The 18,522-nt window shown below is 43.0% G+C and overlaps 1 protein-coding gene across 1 annotated transcript in view; it reads left to right on the top strand.

The window, feature by feature from the left end:
* The window catches only part of ptprz1a (protein tyrosine phosphatase receptor type Z1a), a 102,619-nt gene that overhangs the window by 44,437 nt on the left and 39,660 nt on the right, over positions 1–18,522 (top strand). The window contains exons 3-5 of the mRNA XM_080736421.1: positions 9,281–9,460; positions 13,982–14,133; positions 15,997–16,092. Of these exons, the coding sequence (XP_080592547.1) occupies positions 9,281–9,460; positions 13,982–14,133; positions 15,997–16,092 (428 nt within the window). The remainder of the gene's footprint in view (positions 1–9,280; positions 9,461–13,981; positions 14,134–15,996; positions 16,093–18,522) is intronic.

Genomic DNA, 18,522 nt, shown 5'->3' with positions numbered 1-18,522 from the left:
TTCAGTTTCAGCTTGCTACTTATCGGATGATAAGTAGCAAGCTATTCCATGCTTCAATTCTTTTGATTTATATTAGGACACATTTGCATGACTGTAAAGATGAAAAGGAAGCGTAGAGGAGGCTTCACATTCCTTTCATTTTCAGAGCTTCCGTTGCTCCAGACTGCATGACGGAAGCATTTGAACACTGTGGGAGAAAACAGTTTGGCTCGCGAGACTACTGTGACAGTGACTCCGTTCTCTCAGCCAAAGCCTGCTGTCGTAAAAAGCTGTAGACTGGGAATTCAAGTTTAGGCCAGTTGATGGTGGTAAATCATCATAAATCAAATATTTCTTCATTCATGATTGGCTGTTTTAGTTTGATTTATTAACCACTTAAATACTTTGTTGACTGGGGGGGTAGGTACCCCAGGGGCCTGTACTAATGCGACACGTTCTGAGATTGTACATTGGCTATTTTTGCAGAAAGCTCACATATTCTGACATGCCCAGAATAGGGACACTATAGGGTTCATTTGGTTAAACCAGTTCACCTTTAACCTTCCGAAGCACAAATTGTTTCAAAGGTGTTATCACTGACTAAAGCTGGTTGCAAACGTTTTGCCAAGGAGAGAGAGAAAGAGGAGAGAGAGCAAGGGACCCAGTGGTGACAGTTGCGAAAATCAGAAAAAAATCAACCCTGGTCCGAAAATAAATACGAATCGGGCGGCAGTGTGCAAACGTGATTGACAACATTTTTTATTTACGTTCTCCGAAATTCTCTCTGATATTCAGCCGAAAGAACGCAGCAGTAGACCTTAAGACAAAGTTTCCTGGGTAGCTGTATTTGGCATGTCCAGTTTCACGTTTGTTGATGTTCTGTGCTTTTGTTATGAATGATTCTTGGACCGGTTCCAAAGTAATTTGTAAGGGGTCCTTGGCCTGAAAAACACGCACGCACGCACGCACGCACGCACGCACGCACGCACGCACGCACGCACGCACGCACGCACGCACGCACGCACGCACGCACGCACGCACGCACGCACGCACACACACACGCACACACACACACACACACACACACACACACACACACACACACACACACACACACACACACACACACACACACACAGTTTTGTTTATTCTGCTATAAAAGAGAGATCACCTTTCAACTTATTTGTGGAGGATAATACTGTATCTCTCTCAGACCCCTATGGGTACAACAAGCTGTCTCTCGTCTGGCTATGAGCCACTGTATCCTTTTATCTCCTTTCCTCCAAAATAAACTTTGGACAGATAACACAGTAAAACCCTCTCTCCTGTACCTCGCATACCTCCAGACGGAACAGTGTTGCCATGTGTGCTTATTATAAGCGACGTTGGGCTTGTTGTTTTTAAAGTTGCTTGTAAATATTGGTAGTTGCGGCTTGAGTTTTTGGTGTTCTTGTTTCAATAGTGTAAACCAGTGATTCTCAAACATTTTAAATCAAGGACACCCAAATGAATATGTAATTATCCACGGACCCCCATCTGCAAATAATTTGTGCGCCATAGGCCTATTTGTGTTTTTTGGCCTGTAGTCGCTTTCTTTTGGGCTTCTTTTTGCATAGGCCTGGTTGCTTATTTTTCTCACAAAATCTGGCAACACCGAGTAGTACGAGGAGGTCTGCATGTCAGGCACCAAAAACCTGAAGGGAAAAAGGTAAACAGCTTATCATGTCAGCATGAATGGATGGATCCCTCTTCATGCCCCCTTTGAACTGACAGAGACTAGCTTAAACATATTCTTCTTCTTTTTCTTGGCTTTTATCTACAGCGCACAATAATGTGTTGTTCCGTCAACTAGCAAACGCCGATGGGGTAATACCTGTGAACAATAGCATGAGGACAAAGTAATAGTTTTTTTCTGTGGTGTGTGCCATTTGTTTTGGCAATAGCTCAATACAAACATGTCATCTAGCAGAGACCAATTACCAACCACCAAGCCTACAATGTGATTCTAGAACTTTGAAATGGCTTTTATTGTGTTTACACGTTATTATGTTTGCCATGACTTATTATAGCCGACCCAGAGGCGTTCGTTCAGAAAAAAACATTAAGGGAAAGAAAGTGACCAGTTAAGTCCCATATAGCACATATAGCTGATCTACAAGCTCATAACATGTCACAATGCAACAGGCTAGCGCATGTGAACTTGTAGATGTGCTATTTTCATGATCTTTTTTATTGCGACCATAGGTAGCATTTATTATGAAAACCTGCAGATCATGTCCGTAGGGTTGGGGGCGGTAACCGCCGTACCGCCGTACCGCGGTAAACCGAGGCCTACCGCGGTGTCATGGTCCTTACCGCGGTCAAAAAAGACAAAAAATAGTATATTTTTTTATTGAAAACAAGCGAGTTTTAAAACAGGGGAGAAGCGAGGACCGCATGCGCTCCATGCCGCTCTGCTCTGGGCCGTATACCACAGTTTGGAAGCCACATACAGTGTACGTCACTCGTGACTGTCCGAGTGGCTGCTGCCCTGCTGTGCAGGTCTGCAGCAGCAGCAGCGTCGTAGGGGAGTACGGAACAGAGTAAACTTTCTCTGTAATCCACGACACAAGTATGTTAATACATACCTTGTGTTGTGGCTGTTTCTTTTTTTATTCATACGGATTACGAGCGGAGCGCGGGCCGCGTGGACTAACCGAAAATGAAACTATTTTACTTTTTCAACCGCGACGCGCGATGAGCCCCGTCGGCAATTTTATAACCTTTTCTGTCAAGTCTTGTAACTAAAACCTGTATCAGCACTCAATCACTGCGTTTTGAGACGTGAGTTTACCATAGAGTTATGGAGTTTACAGAATCACTGTAGCCTACACGATCCTGACTACCCGTCTCTCTCTTCTGGTTTGTTCACACACAGTAGCGTCAGTTCAGAAAAAGCTAAGGTATGGCAACATGACTGGTGTTGACATACCTTAGCAACAGGCATGATATATTTATTTTAAGAAGTACATATAATATATAATTATATATACCTATAATATAATTATAATACCTTGTTAAAGTGACCATTTTGTTACATTTTGCATTTGTAGTTATTTTACTGTAATTTACCAACATAATAACCAGTACAGATAGACAAAGAGACGTTTATGGATTTACATTTAGAACTAACTTTTATCTCCCCCCCCCTGGACCCAGGCCTGTAAGGCAGCTGCATATCCCTGCCATACCCAATTGACGCCCCTGTTCACACACAGCTGTGTGAAAAGTACGGAGCCTATGTTACTATGGTAACCCGACAGGGCACAGATCTAAAACACGTCGCATCCGCGACGCGTATCTGATATACTCTATGGTTCTGAGCTTGTAGATCTGCTCCTTTTAAAGCCAGACCCGCTGTGCTGTGCGGAGAAGTATAACTCGGGCAGTCAGGCTGTGGAGAGGCGACTTTTGGGAAGATGATTGCAATATTTTGGCTTATCGCCGAACCTTAATTAATAGATACGGGGGTGCGGTAATTACCGCCGTACCGGCGGTAAATGGGAAGACGGTAATCGCGGTAACAAAATGTCGATACCGCCCCAGGCCTACATGTCCGTCATGCTCCATATGGCCAAGACATCTCCATATGGAGATGGCCAATACCTCTACATCTAACCTCACAGACGCCTTATGTCACGCTCCATATATGGCCAAGACATCTCCATATATGGAGCTGGCCAATACCCTCCAGACGGAACAGTGTTGCCATGTGTGCTTATGGCTTGGATGTTGGGCTAAAAGGAAACACATGTAACGTGTGAGTAGTGTTGCCATGTCTGCTTATTATAAGGGATTATGGGCTTGTCAGTAGTAAATATTGACATGACCTCACAGACTCCAGATATTGATATAGCTGACCTGTTCTGACATCACCCTTGCTTCTTAACTGTGCTGTATTAAGAAGCTCTGATGTTTGATCCGCTGCTGCTTAGCTGCCTCCTCCACCCCAGCCTCCACCTTTTGATGAGTCGACAGGCATAGGCTCAAATACTTGTGATTTTATGTCTGCTGATTCAAGCTAATATGTCAATGTATTGCTATTGTACTACAATTGTATCCCTATGGGGGGGTTTGCTTAAAGTTCACTGATTTTGCTTTGCAGGGAAATTCAGGGAACATCTTCGAACGTGGAGCCCTTAAACGCCAAGTTTAACTGTATTCCATTTGTTCCAATACATGGTTAAATCTATACTTTGACGTTTGTGCTCCTGACTAAACTTGTATAACTCACATGGTAGTTGCTCACTCCGTCTCCATTCATGTAAAAAAGTAATCAGCATTGCTTTTAGGAAGCATTTTTTTCATTGAACATGTTTCACCCCAGTTGCAGGCAGCCTCGTTGTCACACACGCACGCACGCACACACACACACGCACAGTCCGCACACACGCACGCACGCACGCACGCACGCACGCACACACACACACACACACACACACACACACACACACACACACACACACACACACACACACACACACACACACACACACACACACACACACACACACACACACACACACACACACACACACACACACACACACACACACACACACACACACACACACACACACACACACTGTGTGTGTGCCAGCTGAAAGAGATGAGGTGGTAAAGTGTGCAGCCAGTCAGTCAGTCAGTCAGTCAGTGTTGTGTAGTGTTGTGTAGTGTGCATGTGTTTCCATGTTTCCATCAGCCATTGACATGCTAATAATGGCCCTGACCTAAAAGCCTATCTGGCCTCGTTTAGTCTCTTTTGTCCAGGCTCTGGGTGGAGGTTGGTTACCTCAAGCCTGCAAATGAGCCACTTTATGACGTCTGGTCTGGTCTCCCGGTTTTGGGTATGCGCCAATATTGGAGAAAAATGTCAAAGATTCCCCCCAAAATATATTGTCGTAGTCGGGTGAAACCTTGTATGTCCAAAAACATTTGTTTTGTATTTATAATTAGGAAAATTCAAAATAGTGAAAATGGCTGATCTACAAGCACACAACGCCTCACGGTGTGAGGCGTTGTGTGCTTGTAGGCTTGTAGGCCCACGTTATGTGCTTGTGTGCTTGTACGCCCACGTGGAGGGGGGGCCCAGGTCTTTCATCTTGACCCGCCAGTGCTCGCCCTGCAGTCTGCTGTCACCCAGGCGGATGCGTGCACGCGCCCATGCACGGGCACATGTGCGCGACCTCGCCCTTTAGGGTGTTTTACTGGTATTGACACAATCTAGATTGGTCAGAATGAATGTTTTACAGAAAATGTATAGTTTGCAGGTTTAACAGGGTTAACACGTCATCTCTCCATTGGCTGTGGCACATCGTCTTTGTCGGGTGGAAACCTTGAATGTTCAAAACTGTTCCGATTTACTATTATAAAAAACAAAAAAGATCTACAAGTACAAGCACACAACGCCTTGTATCGCTAGGCATTGTGTGCTTGTAGATCTGCTGTTTTCACTACTTTTGTGCAACACTCTTGTATGATGAAGAATGGCTTTAATTTAGAAAAAAAACATACACATTTGAAACCTGGAGATATGAGATTACTGCCTTATAGTACATTCACCAGTAACTGCAATCAATTCCATGGAGAAAAAAACAGTGGGAAAATTGACCAAAATAGCCTAATTGTGAGGTTTTACTTTGAACAATTTCCGAGTGGTCTGTTTCAATGTGTCCAGACAAGGAAACAAGACTCAAATTATGGCTTGGATTTGGGGCTAAAAGGAAACACATGTAACATGTGAGTAGTGTTGCCATGTCTGCTTATTATAAGGGACTTTGGGCTTGTCAGTAGTAAATATTGGTAGTTGCGGGTTTGTGTTTTTCTGGGTCTCGTTTCTAAAGTGTTGTTGCTTATTTGAGCTTGTTTAAACCAGTGGTTCTCATGCATTTTCCTGTCAAGGACCCCCCATACACACACACACAGACATTCACACGCACGCACGCACACACATGCACGCACGCACGCACGCACGCACGCACGCACGCACGCACGCACGCACGCACGCACGCACGCACGCACGCACGCACGCACGCACGCACGCACGCACGCACGCACGCACGCACGCACGCACGCACACACACACACACACACAAATAATATTTTGTGCCAGGGACCCCCCATACAAGATTTGTGTTATGGAACTGTTTCCAAAATATTCAAAATATTGAATGAGCTTGTAGATCTGCTATATTTTCTTTTACTTTTGGTACTTTAAGAATATTTTGTGTCTTCTCTTTTTTTTAAATAGCAGATCTACAAGCTCACAAAACGTGTTGCATCAAACAGCCACTTTATATAGGTTTAAAGTGTTCATGTGGCCTTTTGGGCTTCTTTTGGGGTTGTTTTCATAGGCCTGGTTGCTTATTTCTCCCGCAGAATCTGGCAGCTCAAGGTGTGATGCCCTGCAAATGGTAGCGCAGCGTCCCATGTGACCATCAATCTTATAGTGTGTTGACAGCCGTGCATCAAGTCTGACTGACGGGACAAATTACAAGCAGATGTATAGCAAAGCCTCTGTGAAGCCTAATTTATGCTCCTCCGGTCCCTACAACGGAGTCACACACCAGGAAATAGCAGACCTACAAGTAGGGGTGGAAGAAGTACTAGTGTTTCAAAATCACTTCAACAACTGCTTTCAACTAACATTGGTCACGACATCCTAATATTTCCGTTTTCCAAAAACTCCTGTTGTTATTTTCAATAACAAACCAAGTAGTAAGTCTAGTAACCAACGCGGTTACCACTGCGGAGTCCGGACAGCGGTCAGGCAGCCAGCAGCTAGAAACAGACACAGGCCAGCAGCTGAGCAGCGCCGCAAAGCACTGTGGATATTGTAGGAAGTGAGCTCAGGGAGCAGAGCGTCGGAAAACCAACCTCTTTCTCTCAGTCTCTCATCACCAAAATAAAATGCATGTTTTTGTTACATAAAAAATCATACCAAGGGATTCCAAAAGCCTTCAAATTGTGGCGAAATACTCCTTTAAGTAAGAAAGTACCATTAACAGAATATAGAAAAAGTTCTACTTGTTTTACTAGTAAAAGTATTAGCATCAAATTGTACTTTAAGTGGCAAAAGTAAAATTACTCATGCAGAAAGTACGATTTCAGGTTTCAAAATGTATAACAACCTTTTAGCAGATCTCATGTTGCTCGGCCATTTTACAAATAGCTGAAGTACACAATAGCTCTTAGTTAATGTAGTGGAGTAAAAACTACTATATTTACCTCTGAGATGTAGTGGAGTAGAAGTACAGTACTGTATAAAGTATTGCAAAACTGAAATAAATTGAACTTAAGTACAGTTCTGTTCTGGAGTAAATGTACTTACTTTCTGCTTTTAGGTCTGCTATTACCGGCGCATGACACCGCCATACAACCAAATCAATCAGGCTTCGAGGTGTTCATTGAAAACATCAGAAAATGATGAGTAGAACAGGAAGTCGTTCAGTCATAACCCTGCATGTTTTTCAGATTGCTTTCTCAGCAGAGTGCCAAATGCCAATAGTGGACTAAGATTAGATCATTTTGGCAAGTCAACGGGATGATGAATGAATGACATTGTTTAGTCCCCTTTGAAGGGCAACTGACTCTCAAAAAAGGGGATGAATTCAATCTTTTATGTGAGACAAGTTCGCTGTAACACTTTCCATAGGCTTTCATGGTTTCATACATCCATTAATCTGTCAATATAAGAACAAAATGAACTTTTCTTTTTGGGAGCAGTAAATGGTTGAATATGGCCCTGGGCTATATTTGTGTGGCACTGTAAAAGAAACCAGTAAAAAAAAGAAAGGAAAAAAAACATGTGAGAACATTTGTTTCTAACTCTAAAGACAGACCCACTAAAGAAAGACCCACCTGGAGGTGGTTAGCTTATTTGCTTGTTAGCCAAAGTAGCACACCTGCAACCTTTCTGTATTTAAAAGGAGAGTCGGGGGAACGTTTTGACCGAATGTCACCCTGTTGTTTTGAACATTGTGTTGGTAGTGTGAAAACAGTGACCTTTCTTGTGTGTCAAAGTGCAGTAAAGGTCTCGCTTAGTAGTAGGTAAACTGGTTATAGATCGACTGCGCTTCCAAATACAAAAGAGTCTGGGAAAAAAAACTAGGCGGATATTCGTTTGCTGCTTTAGTTCTCGAGTTGCTAAGAAACGAGCACCTCGCTGCCAAATGATTCAGGTGTTTGATGTTAGATGATATCCATGATGGAGTGAAAAGGGAAAAGGGAAATTGTGTGAGTTTGAGAGCCAAGTTCTTTAGTTAGGGCGTGTAGTCGTGTACCACATGGCTTCTAATGACCATATCTGCCCAGTATCTGTCAAATAAAGGCTCAGAAAAACGCCTCAAAGAAAAAGAAACATAAATGCAACAACTGGGATATGTACCTATGGTATATTTATTTTGTGAAACAGAGGGAGATGTGATTGTATTGTGCGCACTTCAATGTCTGATGGCGAACACGTCGTATGAATAATTAATACCACAGGATCAGGGCAGTTTTAACAAAGCACTAAAGGCTGAGGAGTTGATTTCATATACTGATGTTGTCAGAATATTTGTGTGTGCCCTGTCTGTCTGTCTGTCTGTCTGTCTGTCTGTCTGTCTGTCTGTCTGTCTGTCTGTCTGTCTGTCTGTCTGTCTGTCTGTCTGTCTGTCTGTCTGTCTGTCTGTCTGTCTGTCTGTCTCTCTCTCTCTCTCTCTCTCTCTCTCTCTCTCTCTCTCTCTCTCTCTCTCTCTCTCTCTCTCTCTCTCTCTCTCTCTCTCTCTCTCTCTCTCTCTCTCTCTCTCTCTCTCTCTCTCTCTCTCTCTCTGAATTGAATATACAGGACAACAATGGAAATAAGCCCTCAGGGCTTTTTGTGTTATCCATTTAGCACCATTGTATAACTGTACCGTACTATTTGCAAACTTTTCAAAAGGTATTCAATCTTGAGCCAGCTCAGTGGTTAGAGTGTCCGCCCTTAGACTGGGAGGTTGGGGTTCGATCCCCGGCCGGGTTGTACGGAAGGCAAAAAATGGGACTAAAAGGCTCCCTGCTTGGCACTCAGCATCAAGGGTTGGATTGGGGGGTTAGATCAACAACAAAATATTCCCGAGTGCGGCACAGATGGGTCAAATGCGGAGAACAAATCGCGCACACAGCAATGTACTGTATGTGACAAATACTAGGACTTTAATCAATCGATCAATCTGTACTCCACAATGCAATAATCACTCAATCAATGCCTCTTTAACTCATCGTGACTTCCTTTTTGTGCCAGGAACCCTGAACCAAAAGCACTGGGCTAAGAAGTATCCGACCTGCAGCAACGCCAAGCAGTCTCCCATCAACATCGAGGAGGACCTGGCCCAGGTGAAGCTGCAGTACCAAAGGTTGACGTTCGACGGCTGGGAGAACGAGACGTCCGACCGGACCACCATAAAGAACGACGGGAAGACGGGTAAGAGACGCTCAACGTCACAATAGAGACGTAATATTCCATACAGAGTACCGATCCGATACCAGTGAGTAAAAAAAAAAAAATCATCTAGGACAGTGGTTCTCACAGGCCCCTTTGAGAGTATAAAACAGTAGTGCAACTGAAGCATTCAGTTGCACTACTGGAGGAATGAGTTGTTCAGTTGTTTGCAGATTCATTCAGGATGAACATGAATGGCTTCCTTCACTGACAACTATGTTAACCTGTATGGTGCATTCTTCCAGCCCACAACAAACCCACACTTGTTTGCTTACTTTTCTTTCCTCTTTTTTGTCCACTTTGTCCTTTCTTTTCTTTCATCGCATTGCATCCCAAAGTGTTATCTTTCAGTTTTGTAGTAAAGACCGTTTTGTCCTAGATTGGGAAAACCTAGGGTCAATCGTGGCACATACAGTAGCATGCTAGTCTCTGGGATATACCATTACCAGGTTCTTTATCTGTGAGAGTTCAAGGCCTTTATGTAGATTCTTCTCTTAAGTGGCAAGGAAATACAATAGCCAACAATGTACGTTCAGGGTAATTGTTCAGTGAAATTATACACCACAGAAGAGCCTGCCTGTTGAGGAGGCTAAAGTCACCAGGCAAGTCCAGTGTTTGAAAGGGAGACAGTCAGCAAAGAGAGATCACTGATGCATTCAGGTCACTTTAGCCCTTCTTTATACTGTTACAGCTGGGGGTACTCACACCTGTGGGTCGGATGACCGTGAAGTGACAATTTAAGGACTTTTAAGACCCTTTTAATACCAAAAGAATAAATAAAAGTAATAAGTCCATTAATTAAAAGTAATCAACAAAATATACTATAAAAACTGGTAAAACATTGGTCAAATTGTCAAAAAATATAAAGCCGATCTACTGACCTATAGGTGGCAACCAGGGACAAAGCCAGAAAAGGCAAGAACAGCACGACAGTTAACAATAATGTAGAGCTCAAGACCCTGATGCTAGATAGGAGAGTGTGGAGGGCCGAGTTTCACATTGCATCGCACTCTAAAAACGGGTCAAATTGTCAAATAATATATGAAAGATCTACACGCCGATCTACAAGCTCACAATGCCTCGTATCACTATTTTCACAATATTTATCTCTGGAACCGAGTCAAACTAAATGTAATGCCTCAACTCCTACAATTCCAAGGGCTTGTCAGGGTGTGGCGTCCCCAGTTCAAATATGATTATTTTGGGGGGTCGTGGCCTGAAAAGTTTGAGAACTATTGTTTTAAAGCAGGTGTTCTCAAACCTTTACACCTCAAGACCCAAAAGAGACCCAAACGTACAAAAATACATTATGAACGAATGACTTAAGCTCTATTTTAAAAGGCAGATCAGCTCACAACATGTCAAAAGTTCTGGACGTTTAAAAAAGTCATATACACATATTTACTTTACCAAATGTTTGTGAAACACTGTTGCAAGGAACAACACTCAGTGTTCAGAACAGCTAGATGGAGGCAAACATAACCTAAGCACCCAGTCTACTCCAGACGATGAGTAGAGAACAGGACAGGAACCTACAATCAGACATGCAAAAAAACAGCAGAACAGCATTTAAATGGCCATGGTTTGCTCTCACAAAATATCCTGTTGTGAAACTTTACAACCTGAGGATAATTATAAACCTGAGTGTATAAAACAAACTGTGTGTTTGAAAATATGTGCATAATATACAGTAGCTAACATTTCTGTAGATCAGGGGTCTTCAACGTTTTCAGGCCAAGGACCCCTTTGTTGAGAGAGAGATGAAGCAGGGACCCCCACAACCTGTTAATAGATTCCATATAGTTTCATCGTTTGACAGCACAATCATTAGTGTATTTTGGATTCATGTAAATGTGTGTTTCCAGATATTTAACCACTTGAACCGTCAATACTTAATAAACTTGACCTTTCACTCTGTACTTACAGTAGTCTGCTCTTTTTCCCCTCTACTCCAAAAAACTAGACCAGGTCACCTGGTTCTGCCAGACCCGCAATGAAAACTTGTAGATCGGCTGTTTTGACTAGTATGGCACTGAACTAACACATGAACACACAGGATTGTATAGGCTGAGCAGCTGGAAATGTTTGTGAGCTTGTAGATGGGCTGAGGAATTTATAGTGTCAGCAGCTCGTCAGCCAACTCAACTCAGCTGGTCCTGTACAGGTGACGGCACTCAAGGCAATCAGCCGAGCAAGGGAAGGGTGGGGCAGATGAGCAGTCAGAGGCAAACACAGGCACACTGAGGAAAAGAGGGACCGACCGACAGACAGACCGACAAAGCCTTTTGTAGGCCGACCCCCTGGGTCTGGCAACTATTTGCTGAAAATAGCCGATCTACAAGCTCACAACGCCTTGCAGCGCGAGGCGTTGTGAGCTTGTAGATCTGCTATTTTCTATAGTTCTAAGAATATTGACTATAGGGTTCAGTGGTTAATATAGAAAAGGAGAAAAAAAGGTTTTATCACACAAAGATTGAGGACCCCCTGTAGTAACTCTGAGGACCCCCTAGGGGTCCCGGACCCCCTGTTGAAGACCCTTGCTGTAGATCTTTTTATTTATACACAAGACGTAGGCCTGGCCTGGGGGGGGGGGGGGGGGGGGGGGGGCAGTCATGGCGATTGCAACTGACTTTGACTGAATTGTCAATTCATTGGTCTACTGCGCGTCTCACCCCAGTGCGCCTGACCCGAAACAGGGCCCATAGAGTCTAATGACCCGCTGGCCTCCCTGTCCAAGCTGTAGCAAGCAATCAATAGTAAGTTACTATGTGTGGAGGAGCCTCATCGTCAATCACAATAATCTGCTGTTCAGTGACAAAGCTTGCACAGCCCGGCTGGCTGCTTGTGGGCGTGTCCACTAGTATGTTGACGGTCTACATCTCCCAGGGTGTCACACCAAATTCTGGGCCCCTGCGTACAAGGATTCACTCACATTTTGTGCTTTAACTCTTGAAAAATAGCAGATATACAAGCAGCGAGTGCCGCGCTGCGAGCTTGTAGATCTGCTATTTTTGAAAGATTGAGAAAATTTGAGTCTGAATATTTCAAATCCTTCCAAGGTTTTTTGAAAAACCTATGTTTCTATGTCAGTGGTGCTGAAATATGTCCTTCATACGGAAGGACCCCCAAAATGATATGTATTTGGCCACGGATCCCCATCTCAAAATATTTAGTTTGCTTAAAAAGTACATATATTCAAAGATTTGTACACATTTTCATGACTTTACAAAAATAGCACATCTACAAGCTTGCAGCGCTGTGAGCTTGTTTATCTACTATTTTTCAATAGCTAAAGTATAAAATAATTACCTTGGGCGCTAGTAACTCAGTCCCACTTTTCCCCCCCTTGTGACGCCCCTGACATCTCCAATGGCCAAATGAAATGGAACTGGTGACCTTTATAAATTACACGGCTTGGTTGAAAGCTTCATTCCGATTGGTCAATCACTGAATTATGTTGTAGGACTGTTATTTTTGAATGAATAATGACATCTGAACTCAATAACAGACCACACCTGGCTCATATCAATCTGTGCTGTTTGATGTTGTGCCGTATCCAACATGGCAGCCATGTATACAAACGTGTCATTTACAGCTAAACATTGCTCTAAGGAGTTTTCTTGAAAGCATTTGAGATGAGAAATAGACGATACAGTAACCGAATATTCTATTTTATCAACACTTCCTGTTGTTTTCCATGGTGACTGTGTTGTATTGGACGCACGTCACGCACCTGGGATAAATTAATGGAATACCTTTTACCGTAAACCTTTTGGGTAAACGTATTAATATCTTTATTAAAAGAAGTGTAATAAGCATGATAATTTAGGGTTGATTTCTCAATAATGACCTGTTCCCCATTGATTATCTCTTGCTTCACGCACAGTAGTACAAAAGTGCTTTATAATGACACTGTTGGTGTAAGACAGTAATACTGGTGGCGAAGTTACAAAACACCCAGGCATGGCCACATTGGCCAGCTCCAATGTTGATGAGTCACAGTTGAAGTGCTGTTCAAGCCGCACTACATAAATTAAAATCTTAAATGTTTGTGTTCCATTTACAGAATTGAGCAGGAATTGTGGGCAGAGAGAGAAGGGGAGTATAAATATTGGAAAAAAAACATAATTTAGCTTTGTGTCGCTGGCCTCCATTTAAAATGGCTTGTAGCGTGTCACGTTGTCGCTGCTAGTGTGAACAAAGCATAAGAGATTTTATAAACTGTGATCCAAATTTCACACTCTTCATGAGTTTCACACCAAAACAACATATCTACATGCTCACAAAACATCAGGCTTAAGTCCTGTTGGTCTCATTAAATTTGCCCATCACTCTAATTTGAATTACCCTAGACTGGTTTTGTGGTTTGTTTTCATGTACAGATTTGTTTGTTTTCATGATCATCAAACGCCACACAGCTACTAGATCGTAGCTATGGCATTTACTATATGCATGTGTGTATCATTCAAGTGCTTCAAATACATCTTGTTTCTCCCCTCTCAGTGGCAGTGAATTTACAAGGAGATTTCTTCATCAGTGGAGGGGGTCTGAGGGCAAAGTTCAAGGTGGCCCGTATCACCTTCCACTGGGGTCTCTGCAACGCCTCCTCCGAGGGCTCCGAGCACAGCCTGGATGGAGTCAAGTACCCTCTGGAGGTAATGGAGCATCAACCTTTCATATCTCTGCTGTCGGGCCGAAAACTCCAAAATGTTCATTTTTGGGAAAATGAGCTCAAGTGGTGTTAGGAGGTTTTGACCGAAGTGCTTTTTACTGCTTTTCATTGGTTCAGTATTATTTCAACCAACACCCAGACATAAAGGGTGTTCAATAGCACATATTTATGACAAAAAATCAAAAACCTCAAAAATTGAGTTAAGAGGTTTTGGCCTTACAGTGCCGATATGAGCCTTAGGTCTAAAGTTTGGCCTCTCTGAAGCAGTGTTTCTCAAACTTTCAAATTTCAAGGTCTCCCCTTAACTCTGACAGTGTACAAATGGAACAGAATGGGCCCTTTAGGGTTCATTTGGTTTCATTTGTACACAACCACAGAGTCACTGGAATCCACTTTGAGAACCACTGCTCTAAAGCAGTGGTTCTCAACCTTTTTCAGGCCGTGAACCCCCCACAATAATCATATTTGAACTGGGGATGCCCACCCCCTGACAAGCACTTGGAATTGTAGGAGTCGAGGCATTACATTGTGGTTGACTCGGTTCCACTGGTAAATATTGCGAAAATAGCTGATCTACAAGCTCACAACAGTAGGCGCTGTGAGCTTGTAGATGAACTATTTCCAAAATGTTGCCTCTTTCTTTGCCTCTTATTTGGACAATTTGAACAATGTTTGAACAGTTTAGTTTGTTGATTACTTTTGATGCAGTACTGGTCCTTTTTCATTACTTCCATTCCATTTATTTATTTATTTTCTGGTATTAAAAAAATCTAAATGGTCACTTTGCCATCATCTGGGGACCCCAAAAATTATGTTGGGACCCCCCTGGGTGTGTCCCGGCCCACAGGTTGAGAACCCCTGTCCTAAAGTATACATAACATGCTTTTGGTGCAATTCAGGTCGGTCAGACATCGAAATGTCATGCTCAAGATGCGGTTTCTGAAGAACAAGGTCTGTCCTTGTTCTCATACTGTAAGTAGATGTGACTGTAACAAGGAGGATTTGGAACTACCATTACACTAGAGATGGACGATTGCAAAATTCTTGGCCGATACCGATCCACCGGTTTTATGAAGGTCTGACCTGCCAAAACCGATTTTTCCATTACCGATTTCTTTAGCTAAGAACTAGAAAATAGGGTTGCTCCAATACCCTTTTTTCAGGCCAAGTAGGCCTACAAGACATACTTCAATTTGAGTACCAATAAGCTAGAAGAACACTAATGCCAAATCAATCACATTAGTACAATATCCAAAATCACAGACAATATCCAGTCTAATATGACCGTCTGGACTAGGCAGGAGGAAAGCAGGTGACGCATGCTTTTTTGCCCTTCTTTTTGGAGACGACATTGCCACAGGATTATGGAATATATCCTTACATTGCAAAGGTAATCAGTACCATCTGTATTCTGTAGACTGGCTGCTACTTGCTAATGTTTACTTTAGTCACAGGACCAGAGCATCATGCTGTGCAGTGCCATTGGCATAAAACCAGTATTTATGTCAGTGACCTGCCGGTCACCGATTCGGCCGGTTTGATATCATACCTGATGATTTTTGATATTGGCCTATTCCGATGTCCATCCCTACATTGCACCTATCAGCTCCATTCCGATCTAGTGCAAGCACAACTATTGGCTGAATTTAATAAATAAAAAGCTTAGTGATGATATCGGCGTTCCTCGCTTCAAAAGGGGGGATGTTCCAGTCATAACAAAACAGTACGTCCTCCATGCACCTTCCCCAGACCCTCACCTTTTTACGGGAGGATTCTGGGAAGAGACTAGAGGACATAATACATGATATAAGACTCTCTACTAACTCTAATCTTTCCTCCTTTACAGATGCAAATCTATTGTTATGAAGCACATCAGTTTAACTCCTTAGATGAAGCCATCAAGGAAGGAGGCAGGATCGCAGCGCTGGCCGTGTTGTTTGAGGTACTTTGTGTGTGAGTGTGTGTGTGCGTGCGTGCGTACGTGCGTGCGGTACGTGCGTACGTGCGTGCGTGCGTGTGTGTGTGTGGTGTGTGTGTGTGTGCGTGTGTGTGTGCATTCAGGCGCACATAGATAGATAGATAGATAGATACCTTTATTATCCCAAGGGGGAAATTCAGTCGCACAAGCACATCTGTGCTTGTGCAAGTGCAGATATATTTATGAGAAAACAAAGGTGGAGGAAACATTTTTCGGGGATAATTATTCATTTAAGTCATACATAGTCATACATAAACTCACAAATATGATAATATCAACACATGTGGTGTGTATGTGTTTGCGTGTGTGGTGTGCACACACGCACATGCACGCGCATACGCACACGCACGCGCACACACACACACACACACACACACACACACACACACACACACACACACACACACACACACACACACACACGTGTAGGCGAGAATGAGCAATTGAGAGTTTTATTCAAATAATGGGTCGGTTTAAGAGCTTTATCAGTTGATTTTTAAAGGTATTTGACTTTAAGTCTATGTGTGTGCCATACAGACTTGCTTTTTGACCTTTGTGCATTTAGTGGGGCTGCCTCTGGCAAATTCTGGCATGTTGAAACCCACAGCGGTGCTCTGTGGAGTGCAGGGAATCTAAAGCCGTGTGGGAGTCTTTACCATCCCTATATTTGTGGTTTTATTGCTTACACTTGCATTTCTGGAGTCCTTACAGCCAGGATTGGGAAACCCAGCAGACGGTATACTGTAGACCATACAATTGCAAGTAGGCATGTTCTTCAGCAGGATTGGGTGGAGAGGGTGTCACAGATGAGTCATATAGGTATTTAGGTATATTACAGGGAGACGTACAGCAGACATGTGAGTTTATTCAACTTGTGCACACATGTTTACCACGTGGTGCACACATGTACGTGTACATGGCAAGCTTTAGCATGGCCATGTCTGTGACTTTTCATCTGTGAGGGTAGGAATTCAAATGGAATACTGTGTCTTAAGTTCATAGGTTCAGGATTTGTAGTGTGTTCCAAGAAAGAGAAACGAAAGATAAAAAAAGGTAAAAACATAGGACAAGACACCGAAGACTAGACTAGTACAACAAGAACTCAGTCACACTGTCTGTCAGTCACAACAGGAGGGAATAGAAACTAAACACAACCCAAAACACAAAACAAGAAGTGAACCTTCAAAGTTAAGGGGGGATGCGATTTGAATGCGATTTGAATAACGCGCACCTCGATTAACACCTACATTACAGGAGTTACACGTTCAGTCTATAGATATGCATACACGCTCATCCTTTGTTAAATCACCCTGCTGTGACACTAAACGTTGTCGAGGTGTGATTTTGGGGGTTGTTTTAAATCGATGCATGTCCTTGCGCGTGAGAGGCGTGACACTGGTCAGAAAAGATACCAGACGGCGTGTACACACATTCTCGGACCAATGCAACACTGTCCTCTACAGTGAAAAGGTTGGGTGCCAGCACGACAACGGCACGGTCACCCGTCCGTACTGTGCTAGACTGTGGAGTCTTCATGTACAGCTGACTGTCAGATCTGAGTGACCTGGTGCTGGGAGATTGGTCTAAAAGTTCCACAATATAGGGAGGTTCAAGACCGTTGCAGGTTTTGAACACAAACCAAAGATGCCACTAACCACACACATCTGCTGTAACTGTTGTTGACAGGTTATAGCAAGGGTCTTCAACAGGGGGTCCAGGACCCATAGGGGATCCTCAGAGTTACTACAAGGGGTCCTCCAAATCTTTGATGGAACGTTTCTTTTTTTTCTCAGTTTTTTATATTAACCACTTGAATCCTAGTGTCCGTATTCTGAGAACTTTGGCCAAAAATAGCAGATCTACAAGCTCACAACGCCTCGTGCTGCGAGGCAAATCACTATAATGCACCTCAACGTAATGTGTTGTGAGCTTGTGCATCATGTAAAGGTAAATACACCTCTACCAAAAGTGTCAAGACTTTGATCATTCAGTCTATTTTTTTATATCAACGAATCGACACAAAATACCAGAGATGCCCACACGTTACATTGTGATTAATTGTAAGCTTGTAGATGTTCGCTATTTCCAAATAATTTTGAAAGAAAACAATGAAAGACCCCCCCCCCCCCTATTTTTTCTTTCTCGATTAAATCTATTTGTTTGATTAAACTACTTTATTAACTACGACCCTGCATGTCTACTCAAAACCTGTCTGCTCAATTCACATCACATGGATCATTTGCAATCTGTTTAGAAATACACTTCCTTTTCATGCCTGAGTCTGCAGAGTCTTCACTTAAAATCACAAGGGCCAGGATGGTGGAACTGATTACAACCCGCATGAGGCTCAGCAGGGCAGATTCATGTTAGAGATTAGAGTTACACACATGGTAC

Source organism: Nannobrachium achirus, assembly GCF_963921795.1.
Source record: "Nannobrachium achirus genome assembly, chromosome: 11".
Lineage (NCBI taxonomy): Eukaryota > Metazoa > Chordata > Actinopteri > Myctophiformes > Myctophidae > Nannobrachium > Nannobrachium achirus.
The sequence above is the reverse complement of the archived record's forward strand: the minus strand, read 5'-3'. Positions and strand labels throughout refer to the sequence as shown.